General features: G+C 55.9%; 1 protein-coding gene across 6 annotated transcripts in view; it reads right to left on the bottom strand.

Annotated features, from left to right (window-relative positions):
* Baiap2 (BAR/IMD domain containing adaptor protein 2) overlaps positions 1–15833 on the bottom strand; it is a 65721-nt gene that overhangs the window by 3018 nt on the left and 46870 nt on the right. Inside the window, exons 7-14 of one of the 6 annotated variants that reach the window (XM_052196095.1) lie at positions 9926–10078; positions 7146–7370; positions 6803–7004; positions 6212–6413; positions 5233–5301; positions 4579–4741; positions 3286–3320; positions 728–775 (exon numbers count right to left, since the gene is read on the bottom strand). In XM_052196095.1, coding sequence (XP_052052055.1) covers positions 748–775; positions 3286–3320; positions 4579–4741; positions 5233–5301; positions 6212–6413; positions 6803–7004; positions 7146–7370; positions 9926–10078 — 1077 coding nt within the window. In that variant the 3' untranslated portion in view covers positions 728–747. Of the gene's footprint in view, positions 1–727; positions 776–1232; positions 2797–3285; positions 3321–4578; positions 4742–5232; positions 5302–6211; positions 6414–6802; positions 7005–7145; positions 7371–9925; positions 10079–15833 lie in introns of those variants that run through there. The other 5 variants (XM_052196096.1, XM_052196098.1, XM_052196094.1 and 2 more) reach the window with 5 other exon arrangements.

The following is a 15833-nucleotide window of genomic DNA, read 5'->3' on the forward strand; positions in this document are numbered from 1 at the left end:
GGGAGAGTTCTGGCTAACCATGGGCTGGGGTACACCACTCTGACTATCAGGGAGGCAATGAACACGCTTGTTAAGGGCCACAGGCCCTGGCTTCTCATGTCACCTGGTCTGCGGTATGGGAAAGGAATAAAAGCCCCTGTACTGTGATGGGCAATGCCCAGCAGTGCCCTCCTCCCTGTCCCAAGTGCCCTACCTCGGCGCATTCTCCAGCATGGAGGGGAAAGGCAGCCTGGCCAGTGTCTCGCAGCCATGTGGGGAGGTGGGGAAATCAGAAGAGGCAAGGTCTGACGGCAGAGGCCCACCCGACCCAGCTCAGTTCAGCCGTGGTGCTCACAGTTGGACTCACGACCAACCCCCATGGCACCCCACATGAATGCCCAGGTTCGTGCTGTTCCCCCAGGTCACCCTTTGATTGTGACGAGCCACTCTGTAGGGTGGGAGAGAACAGATGTAGGCCAGCCCCACATTCCGCAGGGAAGGCAGCAGATGGGGCAGAGTTAGAACCACAAGCCTCCAGGCGGAAGAAGGTAGGTGAACCACAAGCCTGAGGAGGGAACTGGTGGAAGGAAGGCCCAGCGCCCAGAGCGAGGCATCTCCGCAGAGCCCCAAGCCCTGCCCAGGCCCAGACCCCTCCTGTGGAGGCTGCCCTGACTCAGGCCGGGGAGCGTCTAGCCATAGCCATTACAGATGCATACAGACAGGTGGGCAGAAGACCAGGGCAACTTACTAACTCTAGTCAGGGGCAGCTCAAAATCTGGCCACTTCGACATCCGCGCTGTAAGGAAACACAAGGCTTATTGGTAAAGCTAGAGCAGCTGACGAGCGCCTATGGACACTGGGAGGGAGGCAGACAAGGCCAGACAGGATGGACACCTGCTGGGGTCGGTGCAGGCCGCTAGGAAGGGACCTCCAGTCCTGGAACACACCTCCCTGCTGGGCAGACAAGGCCGACTAAAGGGCACACATGCACGGGCAGAGCGCTCACTCTGGAGTCTGCACTAAGCCCTTCTCGGCCCTGCTTTCTCAGCCGGGGTGGCAGGCCGCCCGGGGGGCATCGTTAGAGCCTGCAGTGCCTGCAAGTCTAGTCTGGCCTTGACAATGACCTGGAATGATCTGTAGGTGAGCTCCGGGACTGAAGACGGGCCGCAAGTTGGGGTGCCCTGAGGCGTGGCTTGGCTCACACAGCCCCAACACATGCCAGAGAGCTGGAAGGAGGCGCCAAACCAACTCAGTGCAATAAATAAAGCCTTTATTCCAACAGTTCACTGCAGTACAGGGCACAGTTCAGATTTTTTAAAAAAAAGGAAAGGAAAAAAAGGAAAAAATATTTTTTTTAGCACTTTACATCTTCTTACAAGTTTGCTGTTTTGTGTCTACATTCATCCATTGCACATGGAATCCCCTGGATTTGAAATCTTTTAGCAAAATTAGAACAACACAGAAAGTTCTTTACACAGGTCCAGGTTCTGGCTGTGTTTTCCTTAAATATAAAACAGGGTCTGTCTGTCTGTCTGAGCTGCTGCTGCTGTCAGACTGGACCAGCCACGCCCTAGTCCTTAGCAGGCTTGCTGGGTTTTGCTAACCACATCAGAGGCGCGTCCGCGGCTTCCCCAGGGCTTCTGCCAGCTGGAGGGCTGAGCCCACTGGGCCTTGGGCTCCGCTGCCCAGAATTCAGTGTGTGAAGAGACAAAACCAGTAGCCACTGAGTCCAGTGTGCCTGTTTCTAAAGTTACCAAGACACACAAAAGATGAGAGTGCTTAGGAGGGGCTGGGCCAAAGCCTGTTTCTCCCCCGGCCCTGACAGGCTGGCTGTACCCTCTGCAGCCCAGGGGCAACAGGTAGCCGCGACTCTCTCAAAGGCTGGTTATAGAATGATACCCCAAAAGTGTGTGTGTGTGTGTGTGTATGAGTGGGTGGGCTTGATCTTGAGGTCTTTGGAATGTTTGCATGTGGCCGGGCAGCACCTGCTCTTGCCGCCAGCTCCCACCAGGGCACTGCATGAGGTAACGCCGCCCTGTGTCGGGACGCCGCACTCTGTTCTACACGCCTGCCCAGCAGTGTCTGCTGAGGAAGAAGCCTAGTGCCTGGCTTGTGGGGTGGGCAGGGCCTGGCTGGGGCTGCAGCCTCCATCACAGGAGTGGCCGGCTTCCTCAGGAGGCTCCCAGCGCCTATCTATGCCCCTTGTCTTGGTGCAGCCCTTGGAAGGGGCCTGAGGCAGGTCAAGGTCCCTGGGCTTGATCCCCCCAGGACCCTAAGTCCTGTCCTGTTCTAGAAGACGCCAGCACTCTGGGGGTCAGATGCAGAATAACAGTACATACACCGGAGTCCATGCATATCTGTTTTTGTTTTTAGGAAAAAAATTAGTCCTTTTTCCTGTTTTTCTTTTTTCTTTGTTTTTTTTTTTCTTTTTTAAAGATTTTTTTCTTTTTCTTCAAACTCTAGCCCTGGCTCGTGGCCAGCCTTAGAAAAGGGATGCGATGTGAACACCACAGGGCTAGGGCAGCAGGTGCTTCGCCACTCAGCCGGCAGGGCCCCCGCCTGGCAGCTAATGCTCAAGGCTGGGGACACCTGCTGGGGGCATGAGCGCAGGGGCGCAGAGAGCAGCACCATGGACCCTGGGGGATTTCAGAGTCTGGGATCACCAACCAAAAGGCAGGAGCGGGTGGGAAAGAAAACAACCCAAGAACAAACCAACGAGAGCTGAGGAGGGAAACCGATGGAGACTGGGGGGAGCTCTTCAGAGCAGCGGCCTGGGGTCAGCGTCCTCACACTGTGGACACCAGCGTGCCACTGCCACTGTGGAACAAAGCACAGGACAGCTGCCCAGATGCATGCCCACCTCCGGCCAGGGCAGCAGGCCCGCCCGCCACCCGGCAGAGCCCTGGCCGGCCAGCGGCCAGGCTACCTGCTCTCTGGGAGGATGATGCACACAGAACAACTGTGCTCGGCGGGCAGCAGCTGCAGCCCTGGGTGAGGACCTACCTGGTTCTAGGAAGAAAAGGCCTAGAGGTAGGCTGACAACCCTCCCACCCCTGCCCTGCCTGCTGGGAGGAACAGGGCAGGCCAAGACACCAAGACCCAGCAGGGTGGAGGAGGGGCTCGCTCTACTTAGAAGAGAGCAGAGCAGGAGCCCGGCCGAGTGTGGGGATCCGACTCTGGTGGCAGGCTCAGGGTCAAGCTTCAGGTTCCCAAAGTAAGAAAAGCCAGGTCCCAAGGGAGAGGTTACCCTAACCAAGCCTGTGGCGCCCCCCACCCACAGACCCAACGAAGCCTAAAGCCTCTTACCTGCTCACAGACCGTGCCCCGTAGTCATCCAGACCCTGGGGAACAAAAGCAGAGCAATCAAATTGGGCACCAGAGACTAAGAGGCACGCACTTACTGATGATATGCCCCTAGTACAGTTCTCGTAAAGATGGCCCTGCCCCTGTTGAGGTCTAGGCTGGGCCCCCCAGGAAGGTGGCTCCTTCCCCACCAACTCTCTATCCTCTCTTTGGTCACAGTGGTTGGGGACTTCTCCAGAGAGTATTGTTCCAGATGGTGACATGGACGTGGTAAGCTCTCACACTGACAAGGCCAGGGTCGACTGCATCACGTGCGCCTCTGTACACACAGAGATGCCACTTTACAACATCACTTTAAAGCCTCCCTGAACCCATCACTGCCCAGAGGCTGGCATGTGCCCATAGTCCATAACTCCAGCCAGGAAAGACTGGACACCATGTGCTCTGAGCCCAGCTCCAGTGTGGCCGTGACCCAGAAGGCTCCAGCCAAGGGTCATTATCATCTGGACCTCCCTAGACTCAAGGCCCCCAAATCATACTCAGGCTGCCTGACGCGCAGACCCCCTGGAGGCAGCCCTTCCAAAGCCTTGCTATCCCTCTAGGTCAGGATGGCATAGCCAAAGGGAGGGCCTTCCTGCCTCCCACATGCGTGCACATGCTTGGGTCATACAGTCAACCGGGCCCCTCAGGTACTGGGCCACCATGCTGGTCTGCAGATGGCCCAAGATTTGGGGATGCTAAGTTCTCTTTCTTTCTCCATGTGCAGGTAGAGGCCCCGTCCTAGGATCAGAGCCAAGGACGAGCTGCTGTCCCTTCTGCCTCAAGGGTAGAGCAGACCAACCTTCTAAGTCTGAGGTTTAAAGGGCCACTTGTCACCCCCACGGCTCTGTCTTACATGCAAAGCCTACCTGAAGTCAGACACACTGAGTGCTACCTAACAGGAGTTTGCTAGGGACTCTCCCCAGAGCCTAAGGCCTTCCGGCCACCCTTGGTCTCACACTGACTGAACAGCTCTGGGCAGCCGCAGGGCAGCTGCCAGCTGGGTGTGACCGAGTGCCCTGTTGCTCTTAGGACAGGATTTCTGATTTCCTTGGCCCTGGGTGGTAGTGGGTATTCAGGGTGACCCACAGGCCACCATGCCCAAGTCTCCAAACCCCACCTAGCAGAAAGATAGTGAGTAGCTTCAGTCTGCTAAGGTGTGAGGCTAAAAATCTCAAGCCATGGAGTCTCTGCCACAGGCCTGTCAGCCAAACCCATGTTCCCTTCATGCGGATCCGTCCCAGGCCTGGGGCTCACCTGAGAGAAGGCAGGAACTGCCACACTGTAGGGCCTTTGCTTGAAAGTCCCAGCTGTCTGAGTGGGAAATGCCCGGGAGGATGTGCCGTAGTCGGGAGGAGGGAGGGCCAGGTCATCCTTGTCCAGAAGGTTGCCCGTGCTGCTGCTCTTGCCTTGCTGCAGGCTGTGGGGTTGAAAGGTCCAGTGGCTGGCCAGATAGTCTAACGGGCAGGCCAGCGTCCTCTGGAGATCCTCAGTCTCCTTGTCCATGTCTCACCCACTCCATCGGGCCGCTGTCAGCAGCCAGCCACCTTCTAGGTATTCCTTCTAGGTCTACCCTCCCTGCCAGGTTCCTAAGCCGTACACACAGATGCACCAGGAGGGACCTGCCAAACACTAGCTGCAGAGGCCTTGTGACAGGGTCTCTCCAACCCTGCTCCAGGAGGTAGGCAGCGGAGGTGCAGCCCACTCAGGATGGGCTGGCTACCAGCTGTCCCGCATTCCACCTGCGTCCTTCCCGGCTGTCCCAGGGCTCTTGGGATCCGCCCCACACACTCTTCCACACAGTTTCTGGCATGCACTAGGGCCTACGAGATGGCACTGAGGGGCAGAGAAAGAACTAGACATCTTGCCCAGTTTTGTGCCCAGGGTCTCAGCCCTGGCCTGTATGCTCACCTCATGTGCAACCTGTCACTTCCGTCACTGTCCAGGACCCGAGTGTAGGAGAAGGGGAACCAGCCCCGCCTAGAAGAAAGGTCCTGGGTGAGACTCTGGGATCCATTCCATAGGCCCTCCAAATGCATGTCAGGACCCCGCCAGACCCCAAGTCTCCCCAGCTCTCTAGCCTGTCCTAATCTCTATGTGGAAGGACAGGTGCTCATGTTCTCAAGAGCCCAACGAGACAGTCCAGCTGCCATGCCTGGTGGAGTCATGGTCTGACACCCTGTACTGCACCTGACACGCAGCCCACTACCATGCTGGTCATCGCTCCAAGACCAGGAGACCACTGGGACAGAGGCACATACAGCCTCCTATCCTTTAAGGGCCGTTTTGAGGCTCCCTGCTCAGTATGTGGCTGCCGCAGGGCCACAGCACAGCTCAGTTTATACCTCATCTTGGCCACATGTGCCAAAGACACTCCTAGACAAAAACTACTGGGTTTTTTTGGGGGGGGAGGGTAAGGGGTGCCTCCAAGTGGCACCAAGACAGGCTGTTCATCCCATATCTTGTAATAGGTGTTAAGTTAGGCAGAGCTGGGTGGCCCTGAGACCTGGTGACATTGCTGAAGGCTACTTAGACCTATAGGAGAGTTTGGTGTGAGCTAGTCAACTCTGCTCTGCCAGGGAAACCACAGGCAGAAACCTCATCTTGGAAACAGCCAACTGTGCCACAGTGAATATGCATTTAGAACACTGTGCCTATACCAAATAACAGCAAAGAATGATCAAGCACCAAGAGACAGAAGTAGCAGCCCTGTCTTGGCTGCTATAGACTGGGCTAGTAGGGAGAAGCTGTGCTGTCCTGCCGTCCCTCGCTCCTGCTCAGGGTTCCCGCTAGGAGACCTGTGACTCTGCTAGTGCATCTGAGTGCCACCACCCCTTATGTTTGCGGAAGTGCAGGCTGCTTCGGACTTTCTCTTTGGGGGGGTGCTCACATCTTGGTCTTCTCACTCTCCCCATAGTGCCAGCCGTCACGGGCCTCAGGTACTAGCAGCGTGATGAGGTCACCCTCCTTGAAGCTCAGCAGAGTGCTATTGTCACCGGCAGCATGGGAGAAAATGGCCTTGACCCGCATGCGGCCGTTCCGCTCCAGGCCGGCTGCCATTGAGCTCGAGCGTGGCAGGGTCTTGTTCTCAGCTGCCAAGACAACGGGTGCGCACGTGAGAGGACTGTCCATGGAGACGGAGCCGGGACACAGGTATTAACAACAGTCACCGGAGCAAACATGGGAGCTGCCTGTGACCAACTGAAACCCCTCTAGCCTGTCTGTCTGCTGAAGACAGGGTCCTGGTCTCATTCCACCGTGCCACACTCCAAATGATACACACTACATGCTCACACATGCGTTACATACCAGGCACATACCATTTACAGGTATTTGTAGACATGCACATAGGCATATGTACACATATACCATGCAGAAACACGTGCTCATATGTATACCTACAGACATACTTGCACAGTCATGCACAGTCACACACACTCACAAGCCTTGGCTTCTCAGCCTAGCACCCTCAGGCCCTTACTGGTGGCATAGCTGTTCTTCGGGGTCACGCTCTTGCGCACGGGGAGTGTGTTGGAGTACGAGTCACTCAGCTTGCTTTGAGACTGCGGGGGAGACAGGGATTTGGGCTGGGCAGCCTTTCGGTCAGCCCAGGGGTTGTAGTCCTCGCTGTCCGGGCCTGCGACGCCATTCATGACAGGTACATTCTCCTGAGCAGACATCCGCTGGAGGAAGAGGCAGGGGCAGGGCGTCGCTGGGAGCCAGCTTAGGCCTGGGCTCAGAGCACTGGGCTCGCCCTCGGGAGAACCTGCTACCACCCCAAGCAAAGGGAGCACCCCCTAAGCTTCTAAAGCCCTAGGACTTACCCCCACAAATGGTGCCAGCTCAGGTGGCACCGGCAAGGGTTTGGCCCCGGGAATGGGGTCTGAGATGACCAGGTTGGACTTGGAGGCTGACAGGGCACTTGGAAGGATGGAGCCATTGCTGTTGGTCATCTGCTGCATCAGCTGGACAGCACGGTCCGGGATCTTGTTGGGGTCGGCACAGGCTTGCTGCCACAGAGGCAGTTTCTGGGCTAGCAACTCCTTGCCCTGGAGTGGAAGACACAAGAAAAGAAGGGTGTCAGGAGCAGTGCGGGGTCCTGTTGTGGGGCACAGTCCGTAGGTGTCTCCCTGAGCATCACTGCCGTACGTGTGCATGTGTGGCCTTGCCTGGCCCTAGTGTTCTTCATCAAGGGTTCTTCAATCCACGGCCTTGCATCTCAAAAGGGGACACTTGCTAAAGAGCGCACTTGTGTGCTAGGTCACTGAGAGAACACCAGGTGCGATCAGATGAAGGAGGTGTGCTGGCAGTGCTTCCCTAGGGGCCTACAGAATAAAGAAATGGACAGGCTCACACAGCCAGCCCCAGGGTACCAGCCCCTCTGTGGGCAAAACTACACAGCGGCAAGGAAAGAGCTGACTGGCAGGTGAGAGGGGTTAAAACTGGAGACAGGACAGAGCCATGGAGGCATGGTCAGGTCAGAAGGCTGCAGATGTGCAAACGTGGCCTCTGTCGGAGAATGTCTGCCACTTGGGTCCACCTCTACGGGAAGACCTTGGCTTGCCTCTGGGGCTCACGAAGGCCTATCTCAGGCACCGCCAAATCCTGGGAGCACAAAGAGTGCACACAGGGAGCTGGGCTGTGATGGCGCACACCTTTAATCCCAGCACTCGGAAGCAGAGGCAGGCGGATCTCTGAGTTCAGGGTCAGTCTGGTGCATAAATTGAGGTCCAGGACAGCCAGGGCTACACAGAGAAACCCTGTCTCCCACCATCCGCTTCAAAAAAGGTGTCCACTGGTTGAGGGAACACGGACATGACACAAGAGTTCTACTTTAGGGTCTTGTGTCTATTTGAATTAAGTCAAAGGTCCAAATGGGCAGTGCAGCTGTGCCTGGCATCTGGGCACAGGTAAGGCGGCCCTGTCCCTGCTAGCCATTGGACAGTGGGCCTGTGCTGCTGCAGAGGGTCCTGAGATGGGCTCATTTGTGGGCCAGCATCGGGGCCTATCTTCAGTGCCTGTATGCAGCAGCATGGCCAGCTGCCTACACAGGGAGGTCAGAGCTCTTCTTTCCAGACCTGACACAACGCTGGTCCCCACTAGGGGGCACAGGTACTACTGCCAGCCTCAAAGCTCTGTGCGGGCAAGTGTGCTCAGTCAGTGAAACTACCAGGTAAGAAGTGAACTTAACAGGTAAGAAAGAAGCCTCTGGGTTTTTGTCTTCTTGATACCAAAGGCCCTGAGGACCAGAACAGAGGTTCTAGGCCATGTGTGTGTGTGTGTGTGTGTATGCGAGCACATATGACAATTGGATGGATGCACATCAGAGTGTATGGTGCTCTAGGTTATGTGTGTGTGTGTGTGTATGAATACACATGACAGTGGGAACAGGGTCTTCATGGTTGGCTGCATTGGCTGATGACATCTATGTTCTTGAATATTCCAGGGGACACCATCTTGGCCCCACCTCAGCTCCTACAGATGGCGTGGATGACAGGGCTCCACTCAGCCCGACATGTTTCTAGCAAGAGTCTATTATCTGAGCCTTCCCTATCCTCTGAACCCTCAGTCCAAGCCCCACGAGCCGGGCTCACTGTAGGCCATCTGGAAGACGCAGCTCTTCACAGGAGCTTTCCTTGTTCAGCAAGGATGGGCCAGGTCCTGGAATGTGGCGCTTCTCAGGGTGTGTGTGTGTGTGTGTGTACTTGTACGAATGTGTGTGTCCTATGATGGAAGAGGGCAGAGAGAGGGAGCATGGGGGAGATGAATAGTAGGACACACTTACTAGACTCAGTGGGGGAGGCTGGTTTCTCGGGTCACGGGGAGGGGGGAACCAGGAATGGTGGACTCAATGAGCCATCAAAAGCCGAGTGCTTGATGGCACTAGAAAGAGTGCGGGCAAGGAAGGACTCTGAGGACACCACGCGACCAGGTCTGGGTTGAAAAGAAGACACTGGAGCAGGGATGGGAGGGCCTAGGAGCTAGGCAGGCCCCACGGCTGCCTAGGAGGCGTGGTGTGGGATGAAAGGGGCCGGTTCCACAGGGGCAACCAAACTATGGCAGCTAGTAGACATTACACCAGGAAGGTGCAGACGTCTGGTGACACGGTCCGGCCTTAGAGGCTAGCAGTCACCAATCACGGCTTGTAGACCCACTAGCCGAGGGGCCACCAGGTGTTCAGATGGGCATAGTCAGGATTGAGGAAGACATAAAGTCGACTCTTCCAGAGCCCAGGGGACTGCGTTACTCCCTCCCTAGAATGCCATCAGTCTAGTCCTTGGCTGGAGCAGAAAAGCCAACAGTGGTTTAAGAATTCCCAAAGCCCACGCCTGGACTCTCCTAAGCAGAGAGTCTCCTAAAACATCTAGCAATTTCTAATGTGGGTCTTTAAAATGTCATGCCCTTTGACTTGGCAATTCTTCCTCTAGAATTCTGTTCCTTAGTCTGGGTTGTACAAGGATTCCTGTCCCAGTATTAGTGCCCAGTGTGGGAGCTCAGACCCTCACAGACATGGTCTGGGTCCGTGAACAGCTGGTTCTGCCTGCCTGCAAACGGGGCCGGCCGCACCGAGCAGGAAGGCCCACAGCCCACAGCGCTGGCTCACCTTGGAATGGTAAGCAGCAGAGTTCTTGGCCACGGCGCACTGCTTTTCCACCAGGAAGCAGAACCTCCGGCGCTCCTCGGTGAGTGCGGTCTTGTAGCCGTCAGACACGTAGTTCTCCAGCTCTCCCTGCTTATTGCTGATGGCGTCAATGTACTGGGGGCAGGGAACAGAGGGAGCAGGTCAGTGCTTGGGTTTAGGCAACATATCCAGTCAGCCATGCAGGCTGCTCTTGGCATGCCTGCCCCTGTTGCCCAGGATCTTGTCCTGTGGAGGACCTAGACGGAAGGTTCTGCAGGCTTATGACCATGCACTGTGAACACGGAAGCGTGCACATGGAGCCAAAAATTAACGCTGGTGTTTTCCTTGGTCACTTTCTACTGAAGCAGGGTCTGTCACAGAACCCAGAGCTCATGGGACTTAGAGCTCCCTGATTCTACCAGCTTCGCTTGCCCTGGGAAGCCCAGTCTACACCTCCCAAGGGCTGGGACAACAGGTGCATGCTGCCATGCTTATGCGGCACTGATGTGGGTGCTGGGGATCAGAACTATGGTCCTTACACTTCTATGGCAAGTGCTTTAGCCACTGAGCCATCCCCCCAGTCCCCATACAAATATATTTGAGAAAGGGTCTCCATGTAGGCAGGCTAGTTTTGAACTATAAAATTCAGTTATGCCCTGAGCATGAGGTAGTCTTCCTGTCTCTGCCTGTCATGCTGGGATTATTTCAAGATTATGCCACCAATCCCAACATTCCTTGGACTTCTTCCTGAGAAGGGGAAGGTTAAGGTTCCAGTGGCAGGCCATGCCTTCCCTGCTTCAGCTACAAGCAGCATAGAGATGTCAGAGTGGGGGGTGTGGCAGGGGACTCCAGCAGTGCGTTTCCATGTCCTGGCTCCATGAACCACAACATAGCCCTTAGGATCCTGTCACCTAGAGTTTCTCTTGCCTTGGAGTCTCAGCTCCAGCAGATACAGAATGGTTTTAAGAGGTACTGTCTGTCTGAGGAGACCCAGGGAAGCCTCTGCTGGAGAGAGACCATGGGCACCCACCACTGAGGAAGTGGAGAGTGGAACAGGTAAGCAAGCCTTAGATTGTTCCGTGGAATACCACGTGCAGGCAAAGAGGCCTTCACCAAAGACATACTGTCCCTGGGACGGCATGCGCCTGGTGACGGCCCTCAGACAGCATGAGCTGTAAAATGACCTATCCCTCGCCTTTTCATCTGGGTTATCTGGGTTGCACCTGGGTATCCAATCTGGGTGGCTTTGTGAGTCGCCCTCAGTCCTCAGATACTCTGGGCTCAAGAGAGATATGTGCTCAAATGAGTCCATAGAACTCTGAGAGCCCTGCCTTCCCCAAACCCCATCTAAAGACTCGATCCTTTTGAAGTCCCTGAGGTCACAGGTATGTCTCTGGCCACCAACAGATGTCCTGCCCCAACTACTCTTGAGCTTCCTGGGGGAAACATAACCAAGGAAGGTTCTTGTCAAAAAGCCCAAGACCAGGCCAAACCTCCAGATGTGACTATCTATTCTGAATGAGCCAAGACAGAGGTGTGGGGGAGTTCAGAGAATCCAGGGAAGTCAACTTCATAGGGACCAGGGAGAAGGCGGTAGCAGGTGACGTCTGGCGGTTGACATTTAGTGGGGAGAGTCACAAACTGTAAAGATAAAGAGATTCTGGGGATGTATGGAGGTGCTGACACACACCACGAAGCCAGGCATTCTAGACCGGAAGTGTATAGCTCTGTGGGAGGCACCTGCACAGCACAAAAGATGCCCTGGGTTCCGTCCCAGCACAGCATAAAGGGGTAGTGTTGCACACGCCAGTATTCCTAGTACTCCTGAAGGTCTCCTCAGCAATACAAGGAATGAGGCTAACCTGGGGTCCTTGAAACTGTGCCATTTTTAAACCAACCAACCTATAAAAAATGCTCCTGCCTCTGAGCTGTTCGCTTAATGATTACGGTGGTGACTTGTATCAGTTATATGTAGTTCAATTTGAAAGAAAGGCTCAACAAATAGACTGAAGCCATCCACACCAAAGGAAACTAGTGGACAGAGCTATGCTATAAGAATGTGTATGGAACTCGGTCTCATAGCTAAACCCTACTGTGATAATCAAACTGCCCAAAGGGTCTATTCACATCCAGGTACAGGCAGGATTTTTCTGCTACAAAATACCTGAGACACCCTTCTAGTGCATCTCCTGCACCCCCCACTCTTAGGCTGACCACCCCCCCCAGCCTGGAGCAGAGTGGTCAGGCAGCCAGCTATACGGCCAGCCAGCCGGGAGCAGCTGTTGCAGAGGCACGTCCTAACCTGACCGTCTTCCAGCAGGGGGCAGGCCTGAGCCGCCAGGGTGCTCACGGCTGACTCACAGCCACCTCGGAGCTCTGACTCAGCGTGGGTGGGCGGCTGAGCTGTGGGCGACAGAGGGGGTTGGAGCAGGCTGTTCCTGTAGCATCTCCCCACACAAGGCTCAGCTGGAGGGACAGGAGGGGAAGCCCAGCTGGGTGGGGGCTGGTCTTCGCCGAGGCTACTGGTGCGTGTACCAACTCTACCAGCCAGCACGTGTCTCTCCAAGGTCAAGGTCTGCCACCCTCACACCCTTGTCACCAAACCCACACAGATTGCTGCTCCTGCAGCCCTACAGTAAGCTCCTGCCCTCCCCACTGACAGGGCCAGCCCGAGAAGGTCTGAGAATAGGTCTTGGTCCTCTTAAGGGGCAGCAGGGCCCAGCCATAAGGTCTGCCAGGCGGGACTCAAGACAGTTATTGTAAGGAGAAGTTAGACCAGCAGGCGCGAGTGTCTTTCCAGCCTGACAGTGGGTTCTGCTGCTGTGATGGCTGTGGGGTGGGGGTGGGGTGGAGATGCTGCTACCTCCTCCCTCTCCGAACCTCTTCTCTCTCCTCTACAGCGCCAAGTACTTTTCCTTTGGTTATGCAACATGCGCCTACCAGGGCTTCCTGCTCCCTGAACATCCCCTGCACTCCAGGGTCCTCTGGGAAGTAGGGGATGGGGGTGAGCCTTGTTGCCCCCTCCACGAGCTGTGCTGGGAGGACTCCAGGGAGTCTCGGAGGAGGCTCAGCCTGGGTGTGGGCTCCTTCCCAAGCTTTAGGGAAGAGTGGTGGGGTGAGACCAGGCGAGCTCTGGGTCAGGAAGGAGTGGGCTATTCTCCAGGAGAGGAGCACAGCCGCCAGGCATCGAGAGGGCTTAGCGCTGGCCTCTCGGTCCCACTCATTCCATCCCAGGCCATTGACTGTCTGGTACTGGGGCACTCCCCACCCCCACCTCAGGGCTGACCTAGGCTGTGAGTAGTTCCTCCTATGACTCCTGTTCCTCCTGAGTGGACACACACAGACAGACAGACAGACACACACACACACACACACACACACACACACACACACACACACACATGCCTCAGCTTGGTGGCCAGCTAAGGAACAGCCAAGGTGGTTCTGGAGGCTAGGGTGGATCCTTGGGCCACAGCCCTCTTCCAGACACTTCTCAAGGACAACAGCAGCCAAAGGGGCTTAGCAGCAGAGTCTTACAAGGAGAGCTGAGGTACTGTGACAGGGGAGAGGAGAAGATGCCAATGAGAGTCTGTGTCGGTCCGTTATCTTGGGACTTCACCACTTGGAACGGTCACCTAGGACATCAGTATAAACCAGGCCACAAGGCCCCCTGGGTCTCCTTGCCCTGAGAACAGCACCTTCCAAACTGAGGCCTGAAGCCAGCCCAGCAGCGGCAGTTTCTGGGTTTGTAGGCTGCGCACTACCTTTACAGAGGCTTTCGGCTCCCCAGGGTACAGGACATCGGTGCGGGGGCCCGGCCTCATTAGCAGGGTCTGGCAGCCTGTGAGTTAGGAGGGCATGCTGTCTTATTTTTAAGATTTCCATTTACTGACGCACCCCTAGGAATAAATGTAACCTCACAGGTTCTACCTGTGCACCTAGGGTTGGTCCATGAGAGGGAGAGGGGACAGAGCGGCAGAGCCGTACACTTACAGGGACTGTTAAAAATCTCCAGCTGGGAGGAGCCCTAGACCACACACCCGCCTGGGCTGGCCTCACCAGCCTCAGTCTGACCCAGGAGAAGGCGAGCTTCAGTGCTGGTCCTAAGGCATCAGGCAGCAGCACAGCGAAGCCTGTCAGTGACATGTGGCTGCCACTTCTGTCTAGGAACAACAGCCGACTTCCCTGACCTCCTTTTCCGGGCCACCGACTCCTCACAGACAGCCCATAATTTTACCAGGAAGATCCTGGAAATCTGGACCAAGCGAGTGTCGCCATGCAAGGGAGCCAGCAGAGGACGAGGTGGGTGGTGCACACCCTGTGTGTGTCCAGGGTCCTCACCCGTGCAGTGAGCAGGGCGCTCCAGCATGGTGCAGCAGACACTTTCTGGAAAGCACAGAGTGGGATGCGACCCGAGCCTGCACTGCCAACAGCTTGGCATCGGACCGCTTAAAAATGGCGTGAAGCCTGTCCCCTGGTGGCCAGGTTCCTGCTGTCCCCACCCACCCCGCACTGCCTCATGGCTCCTTGCTTAGCTGGGTGCTATGGAGACGGCACTATAGAAACGCCCAACTGAAAGCATTTAAGACCCACAGAAACATCGCTCCCACTTAGTCACCCAGCAGAACAGCCCTGTAATCTGAGAAGACAGAAGTGACTGGAAAGTGTCTCCTCTGCTCCAGAGCCAGCTGGTGACTCAGAGTGGGGAAGAATGTTCTAGAAAACTCCAAAGCTGCTGTGGTTCACCCTAACCCACTGACCACTGAGGCTTTCCCTCAACTGTCGAGCGCCTGTGCTGCCCAGGTCCCCTATAGCTTATGAATGAGTTCCTGATGCTTGTCCCTGTTAGCACTGTAGCATGACTCCCAGGGAGACGACTCAGAACCCCTAAGCTGTGCCGGGACGGAGGGAACAGCAAGGACCTGACGGGCCATGCTGTCTGCAGTCACTGGGGACCTGACGGGCCTGCCACCCAGGGAAATGTAGGAGACAGCAGAGGTCAGCCACGGTGGCCAGGGTTGGGGCTTCTGTGCTCAGGGGCTGGACTGGCTATTGTGCTTTAGGAGCACTGCTAGAGACTAAAATGTCCCCGAAAGTTAGTAAGTTAATGTGTCAGAAACCCAATCTTCAAAAACACCTGCCAAGGCAACCAAGCAAGGCCGGCCTCTGGGAGGTCCTCCTGCCCCCAAGCGAGGTGTGGCTGGGGTGTCCCCAGGAGAGCATGAGCAGCTGTATCAGTACAGGACCTGGCAGTCTTCCTCATCTGACCATGCGATGCTGACCGTGGGAGACCTCACTGGTTGTCTGAGACCCAGAGCTAACACAACCTTCCGCCCTGTGTGCTGGAGTGAGGACACACGGCCCGCACCACACCACGCTCTGGGCAGGCCAGCCTCTGCTATTCTATGCTGTGAAGATCTCAGCTATGGTTATTTTGTGTTTGTTTTGTTAATTACACAGCCCTTTAAATAGAATGAATCGTTCCCTTCTCTCAGGCCCCTAGAACAGGCAAATCCCACAAAGGGACACAAATGAAGACTCCAGAGGGGCCAAAGACATCAGAGAGGCCCAAGCCATCAGAGAGGCCCCTGTGTCATGGTGAACAGACACCCAGCTACCCAGATCCAGAAATCCTCATGAGGACAGTGAGCACGCACACACAGCACCGCCGCCCTCTAAGGCAGGTTCCTGCCTAGGACGTGATCATGTCCTCTTTTAAAACAGCTAGCTTGTACCTGCTTCCCCCTTCATGTCATCTCAGAGAGGACCGAGGACAGCTGTCCTGCACAGAGGACCTGGCATGTTCTCTGCCAACAGTAGGACCAAGTACAGACGGTGGGTCAGGCAGAGCCTTCCAGGGTCTTCCAGAGCGTCACATCGGTTTCAGAGT

Source organism: Apodemus sylvaticus, chromosome 10 (assembly GCF_947179515.1).
Source record: "Apodemus sylvaticus chromosome 10, mApoSyl1.1, whole genome shotgun sequence".
NCBI classification, from domain to species: domain Eukaryota; kingdom Metazoa; phylum Chordata; class Mammalia; order Rodentia; family Muridae; genus Apodemus; species Apodemus sylvaticus.